We start from the raw sequence: 16,044 nt of genomic DNA on the forward strand, positions 1-16,044 counted from the left end.
CTTTCACTCTGGGAACAAGGCAAGGATGGCTGCTCTCACCATTTATATTCAACACAGTGAGAAGTTCTAGCCCTGGAAATACTGCCCTGGAAGTTCTAGCCATGGCAATAAAAGAAGAAAGGTGAGGGGAGGCACACAGATTAGGAAGGAAAAAATAAAACTGTTCTGTTTGCAGATAACATTATTGTCTACAAAGAAAATCCCAAGGAATCTAAGCAAAACTTCCTAGTACTAAGAAGTGAGCTCAGCAAGACTGCAGGATACAAGATAAAAACCAATTTTATTTCTATAAGCTATTAATGAACACATGGGAACCAAAATAAAAAATTCAGTATCATTTATAATTTCAGAAGAAAAGAAAGAAGAGAAAGAGAGGGAGGGAGAGAAGGAGAGAGGAAAAGAAGGAATAAGCTGCTTTATTTTTAATAGCCTCAAACTGGAAACAATGAGATGTCCTTCATTGGATGAATGGTTAATCAATCTGTGGTATTCCATACTATGGAATACAACTCAGCAACAAAAATCAACAATCTATTGATAGATACAACAACCTAGATGAATTACCAGAGAATTATGCTTAGTTAAAAAAAAAACAAAACTCAATCTCAAAAGATTATATACTATAAATTCTATTTATATAACATTTTTGAAATGATAAAATTATAGCACTGAAGAACAATTAATGGTTGCCAAGGGCTAAGAAGGGAGTGAGGGCAGAAGGGTAATGAGTGTGGCTACAGAGGGGCAAAGTGAGGGATTCATGTGGTGATGGAAATGTTCTATATCTTTATTGCATGGGTCAATATCCTTGTCATGTAATTGTAATATAGTTTTGCAAGATGTTATCATTGGGGAAAACTGAGTTAAGGGTACATGGGATCTCTTTATGTCTTTACAACTAAATGTGAATCTACAATTATCCCAAAATTGAAAATTTAATTAAAAAAAAAAAAGGATACACATGCCTGCCCCTAATTAACTCACTTAAAAAAGGCTAAACCATCCAAATTAGCAATTCCAATCTGGCTTCTTAAAGAAACCAGGGCTTTATCAATGTTGAACATTTAAAACCATAAACAAAATAAAACATTAGTTAAAGCCAAATCTATTTCCTTATGTTAAGTCTTCCTTTCCAGAATCTGAAAATGAAGAGACAATACAGATTGTCCAGTGAATAATCCCTGGTGGCAACCTCCCATATTCCGGAAAGTGAGCTAGGTGGGATTAGCAGCTCTCCACCTTCCTAAGGGTCAAAGCTAAGTACTGACTCAACTTCCCACAGGATGTGCAGTCAGGATGTGACATTCCCAGGACTAGTATACAACCACTTTGAGCAGCTTGTGCTCAAGCTCAGATGATTTCCCCACTTAACCCATTTGGAAGGCTGCTCTCACAAGAGCCCTTAAAAAAAGGAGAATGGGAAGAGATTGGTCCTCTTGAAGCAAAACCCTCAGTCCATTCAGCCAGATAGGCCTCTCTATGGGATGCTGAGAGGTCAAGGGAACTGCATGCAGACTTCCAGGCCTCCCGCCCTGAAGTTCCACCTTTGTTGTGTGCCACTTATTTGCCTGATGCCTTTTAACACACACAGTGAGCAATACCTGCTTTAAGAATATTGCACAAGAATAAAAAAAAAAAAAACCCACAAGAATATTGCACTCTATCTCAAAAGCTTGCAGAATACTCCCTGAGAGATGGCTGGATTTTGGCCTACAGAATTTTTTTAAAAAGTAAATATTTCTCTGATCTCTTCTTCAGTGGATAGCCCTATAACTGTCCAAAGAAGACTGTTTCTCTTGTTAGGTATTTGTGTGTATTTAAGATTTATTTTAAAAAAGCAATATGTCATATAACTCAGTAGCAAACAAACAACCCAATCAAAAAATGGACAGAAGATCTAAAAACATTGCTCTAAAAAAGACATACAAATGGCCAATAGCCACATGATAAAATGCTCAATATTGCTAATTATCAGAGAAATACAAATCAAAACTACAAAAGGTATCACCTCATACCAATCAGAACAGCCATCATTAAAAAGTCCACAAATGATAAATGCTGGAGAGGGTGTGAAGAAAAGGGAACCCTCCTACACTGTTGGTGAGAATGTAGTTCAGTGCAGCCATTATCAAAAACAGTACAAAGATTCCTTAAAAAAATTAAAAATAGAATTACCATATGACCCAGCAATCCTCCTCCTGGGCATATATTTGGAGGAAACTCTAATTCAAAAGATACATGCAATACAATGTTCATAGAAGCACTATTTACAATAGCCAAGACATGGAAACAACCTAAATGTCCACTGACAGATGACTGGATAAAGAAGTTGTAGTATATTTACACAATGGAATACTACTCAGCCATAAAAAAGAATGAAATAATGCCATTTGCAGCAACATGGATGGACCTGGACTGTCATACTAAGTGAAGTAAGCCAGAAGGAGAAAGAAAAATACCATATGGTATCACTTATATGTGGAATTAAAAAAAAAAGAGACACAAATGAACTTATTTACAAAACAGAAACAGACTCAAACATAGAAAACATACTTAAGGTTACCAGTGAGGAAAGGTGGTGGGGAGGGATAAATTGGGCGTTCAGGATTTGCAGATAATAACTACCATATATAAAAAAGATAAATAACAAGGACCTACTGTATAGCACAGGGAACTATATTCAATGTCTTGTAACAGCCTATAATGAAAAAGTCTTTGAAAAGTAATACATATGTATATGTATAACTGAATCACTATGCTGTACACCAGAAACTAACATAACACTGTGAATTGACTATATTTCACTTAAAAAAAAAAAAAAAGGCAATGTGGATATGTGAATAAAACACTGGGCTGACTGAAAACTTAAATTTAAGCCTGTCAATTGTTTGAGTGACTGAAGAGATCATTTTATTGCATTGTGACTGTCTTACCATCTGCCAACTGAAGATACAATCTCTGGCTTTCCCTATTTCATAAGGATGATGTGAAAAGAAATGAGACAGCAGATACAGATTCCCTTGCTTTCTGGAGCAATGGCATTAATTCTCATAATTTATATTCTAAAAGTCAACCAGGCAATGAAAACTGCATTGTTTGATAATGATTCAAAATTTCAACAAAGCATATGTGTATATATATATACACATATATATGAAAGTAGATAAACATACCTGAGCACACACACATCTCAGGTAGTATATATCTCAGATATACACACAGATCTCTGCAGGCTCCCAGAGCTAAACAGCTGGTATTCTAGTATGACTATATAAACACCATGAGCAGTTACATAACTACATATCTCTCTCAGTATGTGTATTTTTTTTTTCTTTTCAGATATGATGATAACAAAATAACTTTCCAGGAAAAATCTGACTCCCCAGAACCAGCATTTTAAACAAGCCTCAAGGATAAGTGCTGGACACTGACACTGTTTTCCCTTCTTCAGATCATCTCAGGGAAGCATGAGTTACACAAGGAAAGAGCCTATTGCCTCACTCTATGTTCAGTCTCTGTCCACTCTTTAGCATGAAATCTTATTACAAAAACATATGCCAACAGCTGCTATAAAGATGGCCTTGAACAATCTGCTTCTCACAGAAATGTAAAAGGAAGCTGGAAAGGGAGCTTGGTAATGGTCACTGTAAGGCTTTGCTTCTAAGATCTTTTAAAATTATTTATTTTCAAATCCTTTTAGCTTGATTCATACTATTAAAATACCTTATGTTTATTTACATCTCTATCTTTCTTCATAAACATGAGTGAACCAAGATAAAATAATCCAAAATACATGAAAATGCTTCCATAGTTCATCGATCAGCTTTTGAGTTGGAGAACACTGTTGGCAGAGAACTCTGATACCAGAAGAGCTAAAGGGACAGACTGTTAACTGTGCTGACTACTATTGAGGACCCACAAGATGAGGAATAAAAGCCCACAATCATTCAGATATGATTACCATGATTCTCCTAAAATTAATTCCTTTGTATTTTCACTTTTTTATACATTTCAATATACTCCTAAAACTTATACATTACTTGGTCTTCTCTATTTCAAAGAGAGCTACCTGACAACACACTGGTCTGAGATTATCAAAGAATAAACTGAGGAATGCAGATATAGGGTCGAGGCTCCCGAGTCAAGAGGCTGGGTGCCTATTAGTGATTCTACTTACTGGTCATATGATACTAGACAAGTTACTCTACCTCTCTCTGTGTCTGTTTATACTTCTAAACATCTTTAAATAGGGATAAATAATAACTATTCCTCAAGTATGTTATAAAGATTAAGTCAGATACTTGCCAGGCACAAAGCACACAATATTAGCCATGATTACAGACATCTGTGTGGCAAATGCTAAGTTCTATTCTCAGTTCAAACCTCCCAGAGTTAGATTTAAAAGATACTCCCCAAGACAAATATTGTATATAACATAAATTTGTGTATTTTAAAAAATTCCCTCAACAAATACTTATAAAAATTAGGGCACTAAACCAGATGCTGGGAATACAGTGGTGAAAAAAATCAAACATGGTCTCTGAACTCATACAAGTCCCCAGACTTACAAAGTCTAGCTGGAGAAGACTGACACTGAATGAGTAATTTAAGTGCACAGGATTTTACCAAAAAATGGATCTGACTTAACCTGAAAGTCAGAGTAAGTAACATTTAAGCTGGCACCGGAAAATAAATAGGAGCTAAAAAAAAAAGGGGGGGGGGGAGAATTTTTCATGCAAAGAGAACACCATGGGCAAAAGTTCTGAGTCAAGAAAGAATGGAGATATCAAGAAATTGAAAAGAACTCTATAGTATGGTAGGGATACAGAGAATTAGGGGGAGACAGGGAGGGGTATATCATGCAGAGCCTTAGAAACTGCTAGGGAATTTAGTCTTTACTTTAGGACAACTGGGAAGTTCTTAAAAGACTTAAACCAGGAGAATCTCATGTATAGATTTGATATATATTTGCTATGGATACTGCGTGGAAAATGGAATGAAGTGTAATAATATGTACAGGAAGATCAATGAGGAAGCCACAGTAATACAGCAAGAGAAAATGATAGTGATGTAGACCAGAATAGTGGCAGAATAGATGGCATGATGCAGAGAGATTAGAGACACTGTCAAGAGGCAGAGTAGACAGGAACAAATGAAAAACAAGAATCACTCAACTTGCTTTAGGTGGATGATAGATCCATTCACTAAAATAGGGATCATCAGAAGGGGCTTTGTGAGGGAATATTCATGAGTGTGAGATACCTATAAAACATCCAAGTGAAGATGTAAAGGGGCAACTAAACTATATGGATCTTGGAACTCTAGGTTGGAGGCAGTGGTTAAGACAGTCATTTGTCTATGTCATCTAGGGAGAGAAGATAAAGCAATGACTCTTAAACTTTAAGATGCTTAAGAATCAGCTCAGGGGCTTATTACAAATCCTAGTCACCAGTCCCAGAGAGCCTGATTCAGCAGTCCAGGGAAATAACTCAAGAAAAAGCATTTTTTAAACAAATACTCTCAAGTAACAGACAGCATCTTGAGAAACACTGATACAGAAATAAAAGGTAACAGTATTATGAAGAATTCTAACATTTACTGGTTAAGTAAAAGAAGAGGAAGAAGAATAAACAAAGAAAGACATTAAGTAGCAAGAGAGTTAAGAAAAAACCTGGAATGCATGATACCAGAGATGCCAGAGGGACAGACTATTTCAAGAAGTTGTTAACTATGTTGAATGCTATTGAGGACCAACAAGATGAGGAATAAAAGAGTCCACAGAATTCACAGACATGAAATGAGAGGGAGGTAAGGAAATGGAGAGAACTCATATGATGTGTGGCTCTGCTAAGAATGTATGAACAAAAGGCATAAGGCTATGGGAGATGGTATGGGGCAAAGAAGAAATTTGTTTGCTGTCTGACTTTGTTGTGGGGAAAGGAAAGACTTGGCCAGAAGAAAAGATGTGGTTCAAGATGTATGAAACAGCGACCACTTTAATTCCTTTTAATCCAGTAGTTACACAAATAGATTATAATAGGTTCAAATCTTTTCTTATATAAACAAAAGCCACAGCCTATCAAAAACATCACAATAGGCAAAAGTTATTTCCTATAGTTAAGATAGGGCAAAATATTGATTGATCTTTGGAGAAAAGCAGAAATACTGAATGGCATTACATATTCTGAAAAGGTAAGGCTCCTCCTCAAAGGTAAAGATTGAAATTGAGGCAGCAGGCATGAGTGCCACCTGCTGGTAAAATATAAATGCTCAGTATTTTGACTGAGCTAGAAACCAGTCTTAATGGAATTTCAAATAATTGGATCAGAGATTTCCTGTTTCCAATGAAAGTTTCTTGATAATGAAACAGAATCTCAGATGTTCCCATCCAGCAAAAGAAAGTCTTTTCAAAATACTCCTGGTTAGTTGGTCACCATCCCTTTACTTCAATATATTCAATAGTAGGAGGCACATAAGTCCAAGGTTTGTTACATAATCACTAGGTCATTTTAAATTGAAACAGATCTTCTCCTGATTTCTACCACTTATACTAGCCTTCCCTCTACTGCAATACAGTAAATCCCTACAGCACAGTCCTTCACCATCTGAAGACAGGCATCCATCTACTTACGTTCTTCTCAGACAAAAAGCCCTAGTTTTTTTTTTTTGTTTTTTTTTTTTAACTATTGTTTTTAAAACCTCCCACCATCCCAGTTGTGGGATACACGTCAGTCTGTCAACAGTCCATAAAGTATCTTCTTAGAGTTTTTATTTTCAACTGGTAGCCCAGTGGTACTATCATTTTCCTTTTCTGGGTCTTAACACACTATTGGCCTCATACTAAGGTTAGGGTGAACTAAAATCCTGTCCACCTAGATTTTCCCAGTCCAGTACTCATGTAACTTATAATTATTTGAATCTAGTGCAAGTCTTGATGTTTATCCTTGTTAAATTTCATCTTGTAACAATTTTGACTGCACTTCATCAAGATCATTTTGGACCTTGATTCTTCGTGCCATCTAAATTCAACAAGCCACTCAATAAATCTTCATCCAAATGATAGAAATTTGGATGAAACAGCCCTAAAAAGCAATTAATACTAAGCCACCAAAGAATACTTTTTGGGTAGGGATGTTCACCTAGCTGCATATCTATTTACTATTATTTACTAATCTATTTCAGCACTGAGGATAATGGAAAACAGACAAATGCTTTAATGAAATCAAGAGGTTATGAAATAAGCATTCCATGAACAGACTGTCCTCACATTCCTTTCAAAATAACAGTATGTGAGTTTAACAAGGTTTTTTTTAGGTGAACTCATGGAAAATGTTCACAAACCACACTGGGGTTATCAGTGGATAGTTTCCTAAGTCCACTCTTCTTTTAAAAAATTACACTTAAGAGTTAACCTATTGAACTATTTTATGATTATTTTATAATGAAATATTTAAGATTAAACACTTAAAAGAGCAGATTTGTGGCCACTTGGGCATGTATTTCACTCATCCTGATGAGCTAAAAGACCACCTTTTCTAAAAGAAAATAGTTCTCCTGAGTGAAGTAAATTGTCTCCTCTGCTCAGGCATCCATGCTTAATTGAGTGTGCCTTATTTGAAAATTGATCCGAAGTTACTTACAAGTTACTAATGATAGCTCAGAACATTCAGATGGTATTCTGGGTTATAATTCCACTGAGTCTTGAGATTTGAACAATCATAATGTAATGAAATAAAAGAAAGTTTTTAACTCAGTAACAACGTTTTTTGCGTGACTGATTCTACAGTATGTCATCTCAGATCAAATCAGATCAAATTAAATCATATATTTGTATGAGAAATTCTCACAAAAGCACCCAACCTAAATCTTTTTTGAAAAGTTGGGTATTGCCTTTACTAACTTTTTAAAATAATTTGAATCTTCTATTTTCATTATAGAATAAAACCTCTTCTGAAAATTATAGGTATTTGTGTTGTACTATGGAAATTTGAACTTTGTTTTTATGATCCTACAACTTAAAATACTTGATTATTCAAGAAGATCCAATGCTAACTATACAGACAGAAATTAAATTATTTACCTTTAAGTATAAAGGCTGTTCAAGTAAATTATCCCTTACCTAATCAAATTAATTCTGACCTGGTGCTACTCCTGATTCTTTTGTCATTTTTGTCTTAACCTTTCAGTAACAGAAATGCTTGACATTGGAGTGGGGACTTACAAAAGTAAGACTCATTTTATCAACTGACAAATCAAAAATCCATTCTTTAAAAAAAAACCATTCTTTTCGCTTGAACTATACTTGTTACTGGTTGTTAATACAGAACATGAAATACATGCTGGACTTCAGCTTTTTTCTTTAATACATTTATCTGGACTTTTCCATTTTAAAGACCATTCTGTGTGCTCATGAAAATGAAGGCAGAATAAGAAGCATGCTCTATAACAGAGTGTGGCAGTCCAGATGTGCGCTCTGAAGCCCAATTGCCTGGATTCTAATCCAGCCACATTGTTCACTAGCTACATGAACTGCAACAGGCTGTTTAATCTCTCTGTGCCTCACTCTCATTTATAAATGTGAATAATGACAGTACCTATCTGAGAGTGTTATAAAAAGTAAATGAGTTAATACGTGTAAAGGGTTTGTAACAGCACCTGCCACATGGTAGGCATCAAACAGTTCAGAAGTTTGCTCTAATTATCGTTCTTGATCACCGATTATCATCACCCCTTCTCACTCATCATTTTCCTGCACTTGCTTTGAAAATAATAGTATAGTGCAATGGTTAGTTAAGAGCTGGACTCTGAAGTCAGAAAAACGTGGATTGGAGTTCTGGCCCCACCTTTTATCAGCAGTATTACCGTGGAAAGTCACTTTAACTTCTCTCAGCCTAAATTTCCTCATCTAAAAAAATGGGGATAAAAACAGTATCTACCTCCTGGTGTTGCTCTGAGAGTTAAACAAAAATGAACATCATACCCTTTACACAGTACTTGGCATGTAGTATATATATCTAGTGAATCTTTGTCAAAATCCCTTTTTTGTACCCTTAGCATTTTGGGAAGCACATTCTGGACCTAACTAGCCTCCTTTGTGATAGTCTTATAGATTCTTGATGGCTTTGGCAAATACCTTTGTTTATCTCTCTCTCCATCTTTGGTAGCTGTTCTGTGTTTTGTAGACAGATACTTCTCTCAATATTCTTCCCCATTTCCTGTCTCTTTGAATTGTTTTTGGTTATAACATCAAAATTAAAGAATTTCTTCTTTGTGAGCCCATTAGTATTTTGGAGGCTATAACCATGAATGTTTGCCTATATTTTTTTCTGAAATATCTGCTTTCTAAAATACAGGATTCATACTGAGTGTATTTTTCATTATTAGTCTTTAAAATAAAATAATTTTTCTATCAAGAGTCTATCCCTTCTACTTCCCTAATCACTGGTTACAAAGTAAATCCATAGTAACAGTTCCCACCATTGTTTCCTTTACCTCCTATGAGATTAAATCATTAATAAATAAAAAGTTATTAGATACTCGTTCAGCAAAGTGAAACTTCCAACAAATATCTAGATGATTAAGGAACACATTACTACAGTTTGTTTCTCAGTAAACTTTATGACATCTGCTTTCGAAGCCATCATCTACTCTGTCGTGCTGAAATTTTTTTCATATTTCTCCATCAGAATATCACTTTTGTTCCTTTCTTCTTTTATAGTTCTCTGTCCATGTTCTTTGCCAGCACAGTGGTTTCCATATCACGCGCCTGCACGCACACACGCCCCCTTAGCCCCTCCTAGCATTCCCTATTGGGTATTTTTTTTCTACAAAGTATACCTCCCAACACAAGAGTTTTTACACGAATACCATCCTACTGCTTGGCAATAGGTAGCCTCTTGTTAAAATACTAAATTTTCTTTTCTATATATACTGCATTGGTACACAAAATCATTTTTATACAAGGTACTGTTCCCACACAGTTTTGTCTCCAAATGCTTTCTTTCTGCCATGTTTTCCTCCTAAGTTATCTATTTTTATAACTTTATATAGGTTCCTTCTTCTTTACTGAGAAATTTAATGAGCTTCCAGCCAAAAGGCAATGAAAGTTAATCCTCCCAGAAGTCCACTACTGTGGCATTAAGGAGTGCAGTTCAAGAAACCAAATTCTGCTCTGAGACTTTCCAATTGTTAATTGCCACATCTACCCTTGTCTTCCAAAGTTAAGAGCAACAAATGGAGATATAAAAAGATATGAGCTGTGCCTACTCCACAAAACTTCAAAACCCTTTATTTCTCCTCAATACTTCCATTAATATACACAAGAAAAGTTATTTTGGGTAGACTCTCAACTTTAAGATAGCAAGGACCACATACGTTTTACACACTATTGCCTAGTGCCTAGTACGTATCAGACCAAGAGTTAGACACAATTTGGCCCAAGGGCCAAGTCCTGCCCACAGCCTGAATGGCTCACAACTAAGAATGGTTTTTACATTTTCAAAGGGTTGTTTAAAAACAAACAAATTTTTAAAAATCATAAAGAAGAATATGTGACAGAGACCAAATGTGCCCCACAAAGCCTGTATTTTACTATCTGGGTCTTTTTAGAAAATGTTTGCTGACCTCTGTATTAGACCCTCAAATATCTGTTAAAAAGAGGAGGCAGGGGGTGGGGAAGAAGCTCTCTGAATGGGGAAGAAGAAACAGAAATCTGCAACAAATATATTTGGAGATCACTGCAAACAGTAAAACTCACATAATAAACACTGTGCAAGTCTTTAAAGCATTCCTGGTCTTCCATTTTCACTGAGTTTCAAGAGAAACTAAAGGTTTTTCATTAGTATATTCAAGAGATCATATTTATTTTTTGTAACTGATCTATTCTTGAGTCACAGGTGCTCCTAGAACTAAATTTAAACGTTGGCAGTACACTTCTTTTCCAAATAGCCTAGTTAACATAAGTGTCAGTCATCAGCAAGGTGTCAGCCACTGTGAGGTGTCAATTCACAGGTAAGTACCCTTGTACAGACCCTCTCTCCTTCCATGAAGCACCAGGTACCTAAGCACTAACACTCCACAACATTGTACTCATCTGCTCCCATGTGTCTGTACACCTGTTACTTCAAAATTTAATCATTCAGAATGCTCCACAAACTCTGTAATAAAGCTTTGAATACTGAAAAATGTTAAGTAAAACATGAAAGTCCCATTATCAAGTAATATCAAAGAGCAGTACGAGACCTATTCATGGCAACGTCTACTAGAAGCACTTGCAAAGATGTACCTGAAAATGCTGCTCCATCACTTGGATTTTCCCCTGGTCTGGGCACTTTTTCAGAGCTCGATCTGCATAATGGAATAGGATTTCTACCATCTGTAAGGAAAACAGCCTTGTGTAGAAATTAAAACATATCTCTAACGTTTTTCAATACTTAATATATTAGATTCTCTTAACTAATAATGCTTTGTTATTGTATTAAAAATATAATGAAAAAATTTGGTAGCTTTATGTCCCAATTTTTTTTAACCTAGTCTAATTTCTTTCAGCCTTAGGGCTGGTACCAATTTGCTAATCTTTCCTAATAAATACCCCCAGGTTCCAGACCTCATTAATACACATATTGCTCAGGAAAAAAAAAAGATGAGGTTTAGCTCTTTAGTGATCCTCTGCATAGGTCCTTCCCAGATAGCCAATTCTTTTTACCAGTTACTGAGAAAATCATTTATGAGTCTAAGGAATGACTGATTTCTGTGCATGTTTTCCAAATGTTTATACTAATTTGGAATCTAATGTTCACCAATGCATTTGTACAATAAAAAGGAGAAGGAATGACTATAGTAAATGAATTCAACCAAATTTAGAGTAGGAAAACAAAGCTAATGTTAAATATTAACATTAACCATATTAATGCTAATTAATAATAATAATAAACATCAGCCCCCTCTGCTACCTCAGGCAACATGAATACTTGCACATACAGTATTTCTCATAATTACTAATCGGTTCATAAAGACTAACAAATGTCAATTTTCAGTGAGCTATCACTAGGTTCAGAAATTATCCAGATCCCTGGATTTTCCCCCTCCTTCTGTCTTTTGGTTATTTTACTATTTACCTTCATAAGAGAGTGAGCAAGGGAAAAAAGAAAAGGTGATAAGAAGAAATTTTAAAAGCACTCAAGATAACAAGAGGGAATTATAATCTGATTTGCTTTTTTAGTCTCTCCTTGACTGCAGACATTTACCTAATCATACCCAAATATTATTAGCAAATACCCAAAGCAAATGTGTACTGTAGCCTAGTAAAGACCCTATTAAAATACTTACCCGATCTGCAACAACAGCCTTTCTCTTACCGGCATCCCCTGACAATCCTGCAGAGAAGCAAAATCCGGCATAAAACCAGTTAAACCACATCTTCAGGACTGAAATTGTTCTGGTCTTCTACTTATAACCTATGCTAACAATAGATACAATCCTAACAATCCTTAGGTATCAAAATGTTGGCTAATATGCCATAATAGACCTCCCATCTAGCAGACCAGACAGCATATCAGTATACTTCCCTTTTGTTCTAATAGTAAATTTTACTTATGAATTGAATTTTTACAGTGTCCTTTAAAATTCTATATCCTGTACATGTCATTAATCTTTTTCACTAAAAGTCTGCAAGGTTTGATAACATCTTAGTTACAAAACATTTATTAACACTTTGGTGAGTGAGTTCTGTAAGTGATTAGCATTATCCATTGTCTCTGCTCCAGAAAATAACATCTGCTACAGTGGTGTTCCATTAACTTACCCACTACTGCTTTTGCTTTTCCTTCATGAAAAGACCATGCGAGAGCCAAGGCTTCCGTGAGACAATCTTGTTTCAGGAGGTGATCCACTCTCTAAAATGAATGAATGAGAGAAGCCAGACTCCTTTGTCTGACCAACCACCGGTCAGAATTCCTATTCTACCTAATCTTTCCAGAAGTTGCTGCTTAGTAGCTAAAATTATTCCAAAACCATGTGAATATCTTATTCCCAAAAATAATTTCTTAAAGCACTGGACAGTACAGTGATTGTAAAGGCTAGTATAAGCAGTCACAAGACCTAAAAATGAAAAGAGGAAACAGCTGGAATGTCACTGTAGCAGAAATGGCTAGGTGTTTAATCATAACGTCTAGTTGCTCCTTCCTCCTTAGTAACAAATCTCAAGTTTACATGAGACAGCAATATACCAGTTAAAGGACATTTCTAAGACTCCCCTGCAGCCACTTTGGGCCATGTGACTAAGTTCTGGCCAACAATAGGTAAGTGGAAGTGTTATTTGGTATTTCTGGGATGTCACCCTAAAAGGACAGGGCCAGTCCTTCTCTTTCCTCCTTCCTGGAATGTAAACTTAACAGCTGGAGCTCCAGCAGTCATGCTGGAACATAAAATGACCTTGAGACTAGAATCCACACATAAGGATGGTAGAAAAGTGTAGTATGCCAAAGACCACGGAGCTGCCACACTAGCCACAGACTGCCTACCTCCACACTGCTTTTACATAAGAGAGAAATCTTCTTCACACCACTGTTATTTTGAATTTTCTGATATACATAGCCAGGCCTAATGCTGACTTACAGTCAGTTCTATCAAATCAAGTACATAAGAGTTATAATGGTTTTGATGTACACTTTTGAAACTAAAAAGCACAAATCCAGGGGAGTGGGTATAGCTCAGTGGTAGAGCACATGCTTAGCATACACAAGGTCCTGGGTTCAATCCCCAGGACCTCCATTAAAAAACAAATATAAATAAACAAATAAATTTAATTACCTACCTCCATCCAAAAAATTTTAAAAAGTAAAAAAATTAAAAATTAAAAAGCACAAATCCAAATAATCTTTTTCTGCAAAGTCAAAACAAAACTGTTAAGATGCTCTCAATTCGATAGTGCTAACATATAATAAAATTACTTTGAACTCACCTCTCTCCAGCTCCTCAGCATCATCACATAAACAGACTGGAAAATAAAGAGAAGGAAATTAAAATGATCATCTTTAACGAACTCATTTGAGAGACATGTATGTCTCAGTCCCACACCTATTTTACATCTCTTTAAGTAAAAATATTTCATACTACAGTTAGAAGCATTTACTAAAGGGTCTTCAAGGGCCCACATTAAAGAGTAAATCAAACATGTAAAAAGTAAATTAAGTCTAAGAAGGAGTTAATTCCACAGAAAAGGAACAAGGAAAGTCCAATCTCCCAACATATTTCTCCATGTTAGGTTAAAAAAAAAACTCCCAAGAACAAATTGATAACACAAAAAGTTCCTATAAGAAGTCAAATGTCTCAATGCATTTTAGTATACTCTAAGCTGCTGTAAGCTAAAGGACATCTTAATTACATGACAAATAAATATGATAAGGTATATTCTGGTCATGAAAACATAAATGTGAAAGAAGATTATTAAAGTATACCTCTGAATAAAGAAAATAAACATCCCACAAACCAGAACCTAAACAAAAGTAAAAATACAATATGTCTAAAATGAGAGGAAATAAATTAGTTAAAAATCACGACCATATAAACCCTAAAAGTTTTAGATTACTGCTGATCAATATTCACTTTGTAATGCACCACCCTCTTTACCAGCAACCTCCTCCAGCCCCATCTATCCTGAAACAAACAAATGCCAAGTCAGAGTGGAAGAACTTACTTTTGTCCCCAAATAAAAGATCTGACCACCATAGCTACTGATGGATTGATAACAAGCCTTCTCTCCAACCAAAGCCTATAAAAAAATTAAAAAGGCAAAATCACATGCATTAGAAGTCTCAAGTTTTAAAGAATATGAATTACGAGGCAACATTTTACGTCAACACGGTTTCATCCCATAAGTGAGTCGGGGGGAAATGCCAATCAAATACCAGTCTGTCAGTGGAAGTAGAAGAAAAGAGAAAGTGCAAAAAGTAATTCTCTGCTTACACATGGTCTTTCTATTTTTCAAAGTAATGGGGAAAGGGAGGAATGCGTCAAGTTCTAAATCTAAAGGACAGCTGTTGTAACCTGCCTACTATTATTGGATGACAAGTAGTCACTGCTTCTGGCAAAGAATAGGGTTAATTGAAAATGGTACCTCCAAGTTCTTTGAAATAAATATCAATGTAAAACACAAGAGAAAACAGGAAGACAAAGCAGCATAGCATAGGAGGATCATCATAGCCCAGCAAATTAGAAATGAAACCTACTTTCTGGTCAATCTGGGTTGCAAATTTTGGCTGTCATCTACAAGGTATGATTGTAAACAAGTTTCAAACTTCTGACATTAAGTTTTCCCATCTTTGAAAACCATGCAGTTTCTGGGGGGCTTAAATACGTTAAAATGTATAAATCCCCAAAATATATGAGGCCAACAACTGATAACTAGTCATTTTTCTTAACTTTTCATTATAAAAATTTAAAATATATATACAAAGGTAGAGAGAATTAAAAAATGAATCCAATGTAAAACTATCAAGTAATAGTTTTTTCTAATTTTTAAAAAAATTTTTGGTAGGGGAGGTAATTAGATTTATTTATTTTTTAAGTAGCGGTACTAGGGATTGAACCCAGGACCTCGTGCATGCTAAGCATGCTTCCTACCACTGAGCTGCACCCTCCCCCTGCCACATTGATACTTGAATGTTAAACCAGCCCTTGCATGACTTGGATAAACACCATCTGATCAAGATTACTCTTTTTACACACTGCGGGTTTCTATTTGCTAATATTTTACGGATTTTTGCTTCTATGCTTATGAGGACATTGGTCAGTAGTGTTCTTATTCTAATGTCTTTGGTTTTATTATCAAAGTTAAGCCAGTGTCATAAAAAGAGTTACATGCTCCCTTTTCCTCTATTTTCAAAAAGATTTTGATGTAAAATTGATTTTTTTTTCCCTCAAATATAACAGACTTCCCTAGTGAAGCTATCTGAGCCTGGCCTTTCTTTGTAGGAAATCAGTTAATTTCTTTAATTGATGTACAGCTACACAGATGTAGATTTTTCATTTCTTCTTGAGTCAGCT

The 16,044-nt window shown here is 35.5% G+C and overlaps 1 protein-coding gene across 1 annotated transcript in view; it reads right to left on the reverse strand.

Moving 5' to 3' along the window:
• Positions 1-16,044, reverse strand: part of VPS8 (VPS8 subunit of CORVET complex) — a 223,049-nt gene that overhangs the window by 160,239 nt on the left and 46,766 nt on the right. Inside the window, 5 exon segments of the mRNA XM_032482907.1 lie at positions 11,285-11,374; positions 12,328-12,374; positions 12,803-12,893; positions 13,961-13,996; positions 14,696-14,770. Of these exon segments, the coding sequence (XP_032338798.1) occupies positions 11,285-11,374; positions 12,328-12,374; positions 12,803-12,893; positions 13,961-13,996; positions 14,696-14,770 (339 nt within the window).

This window comes from Camelus ferus, chromosome 1 (assembly GCF_009834535.1).
Source record: "Camelus ferus isolate YT-003-E chromosome 1, BCGSAC_Cfer_1.0, whole genome shotgun sequence".
Lineage (NCBI taxonomy): Eukaryota > Metazoa > Chordata > Mammalia > Artiodactyla > Camelidae > Camelus > Camelus ferus.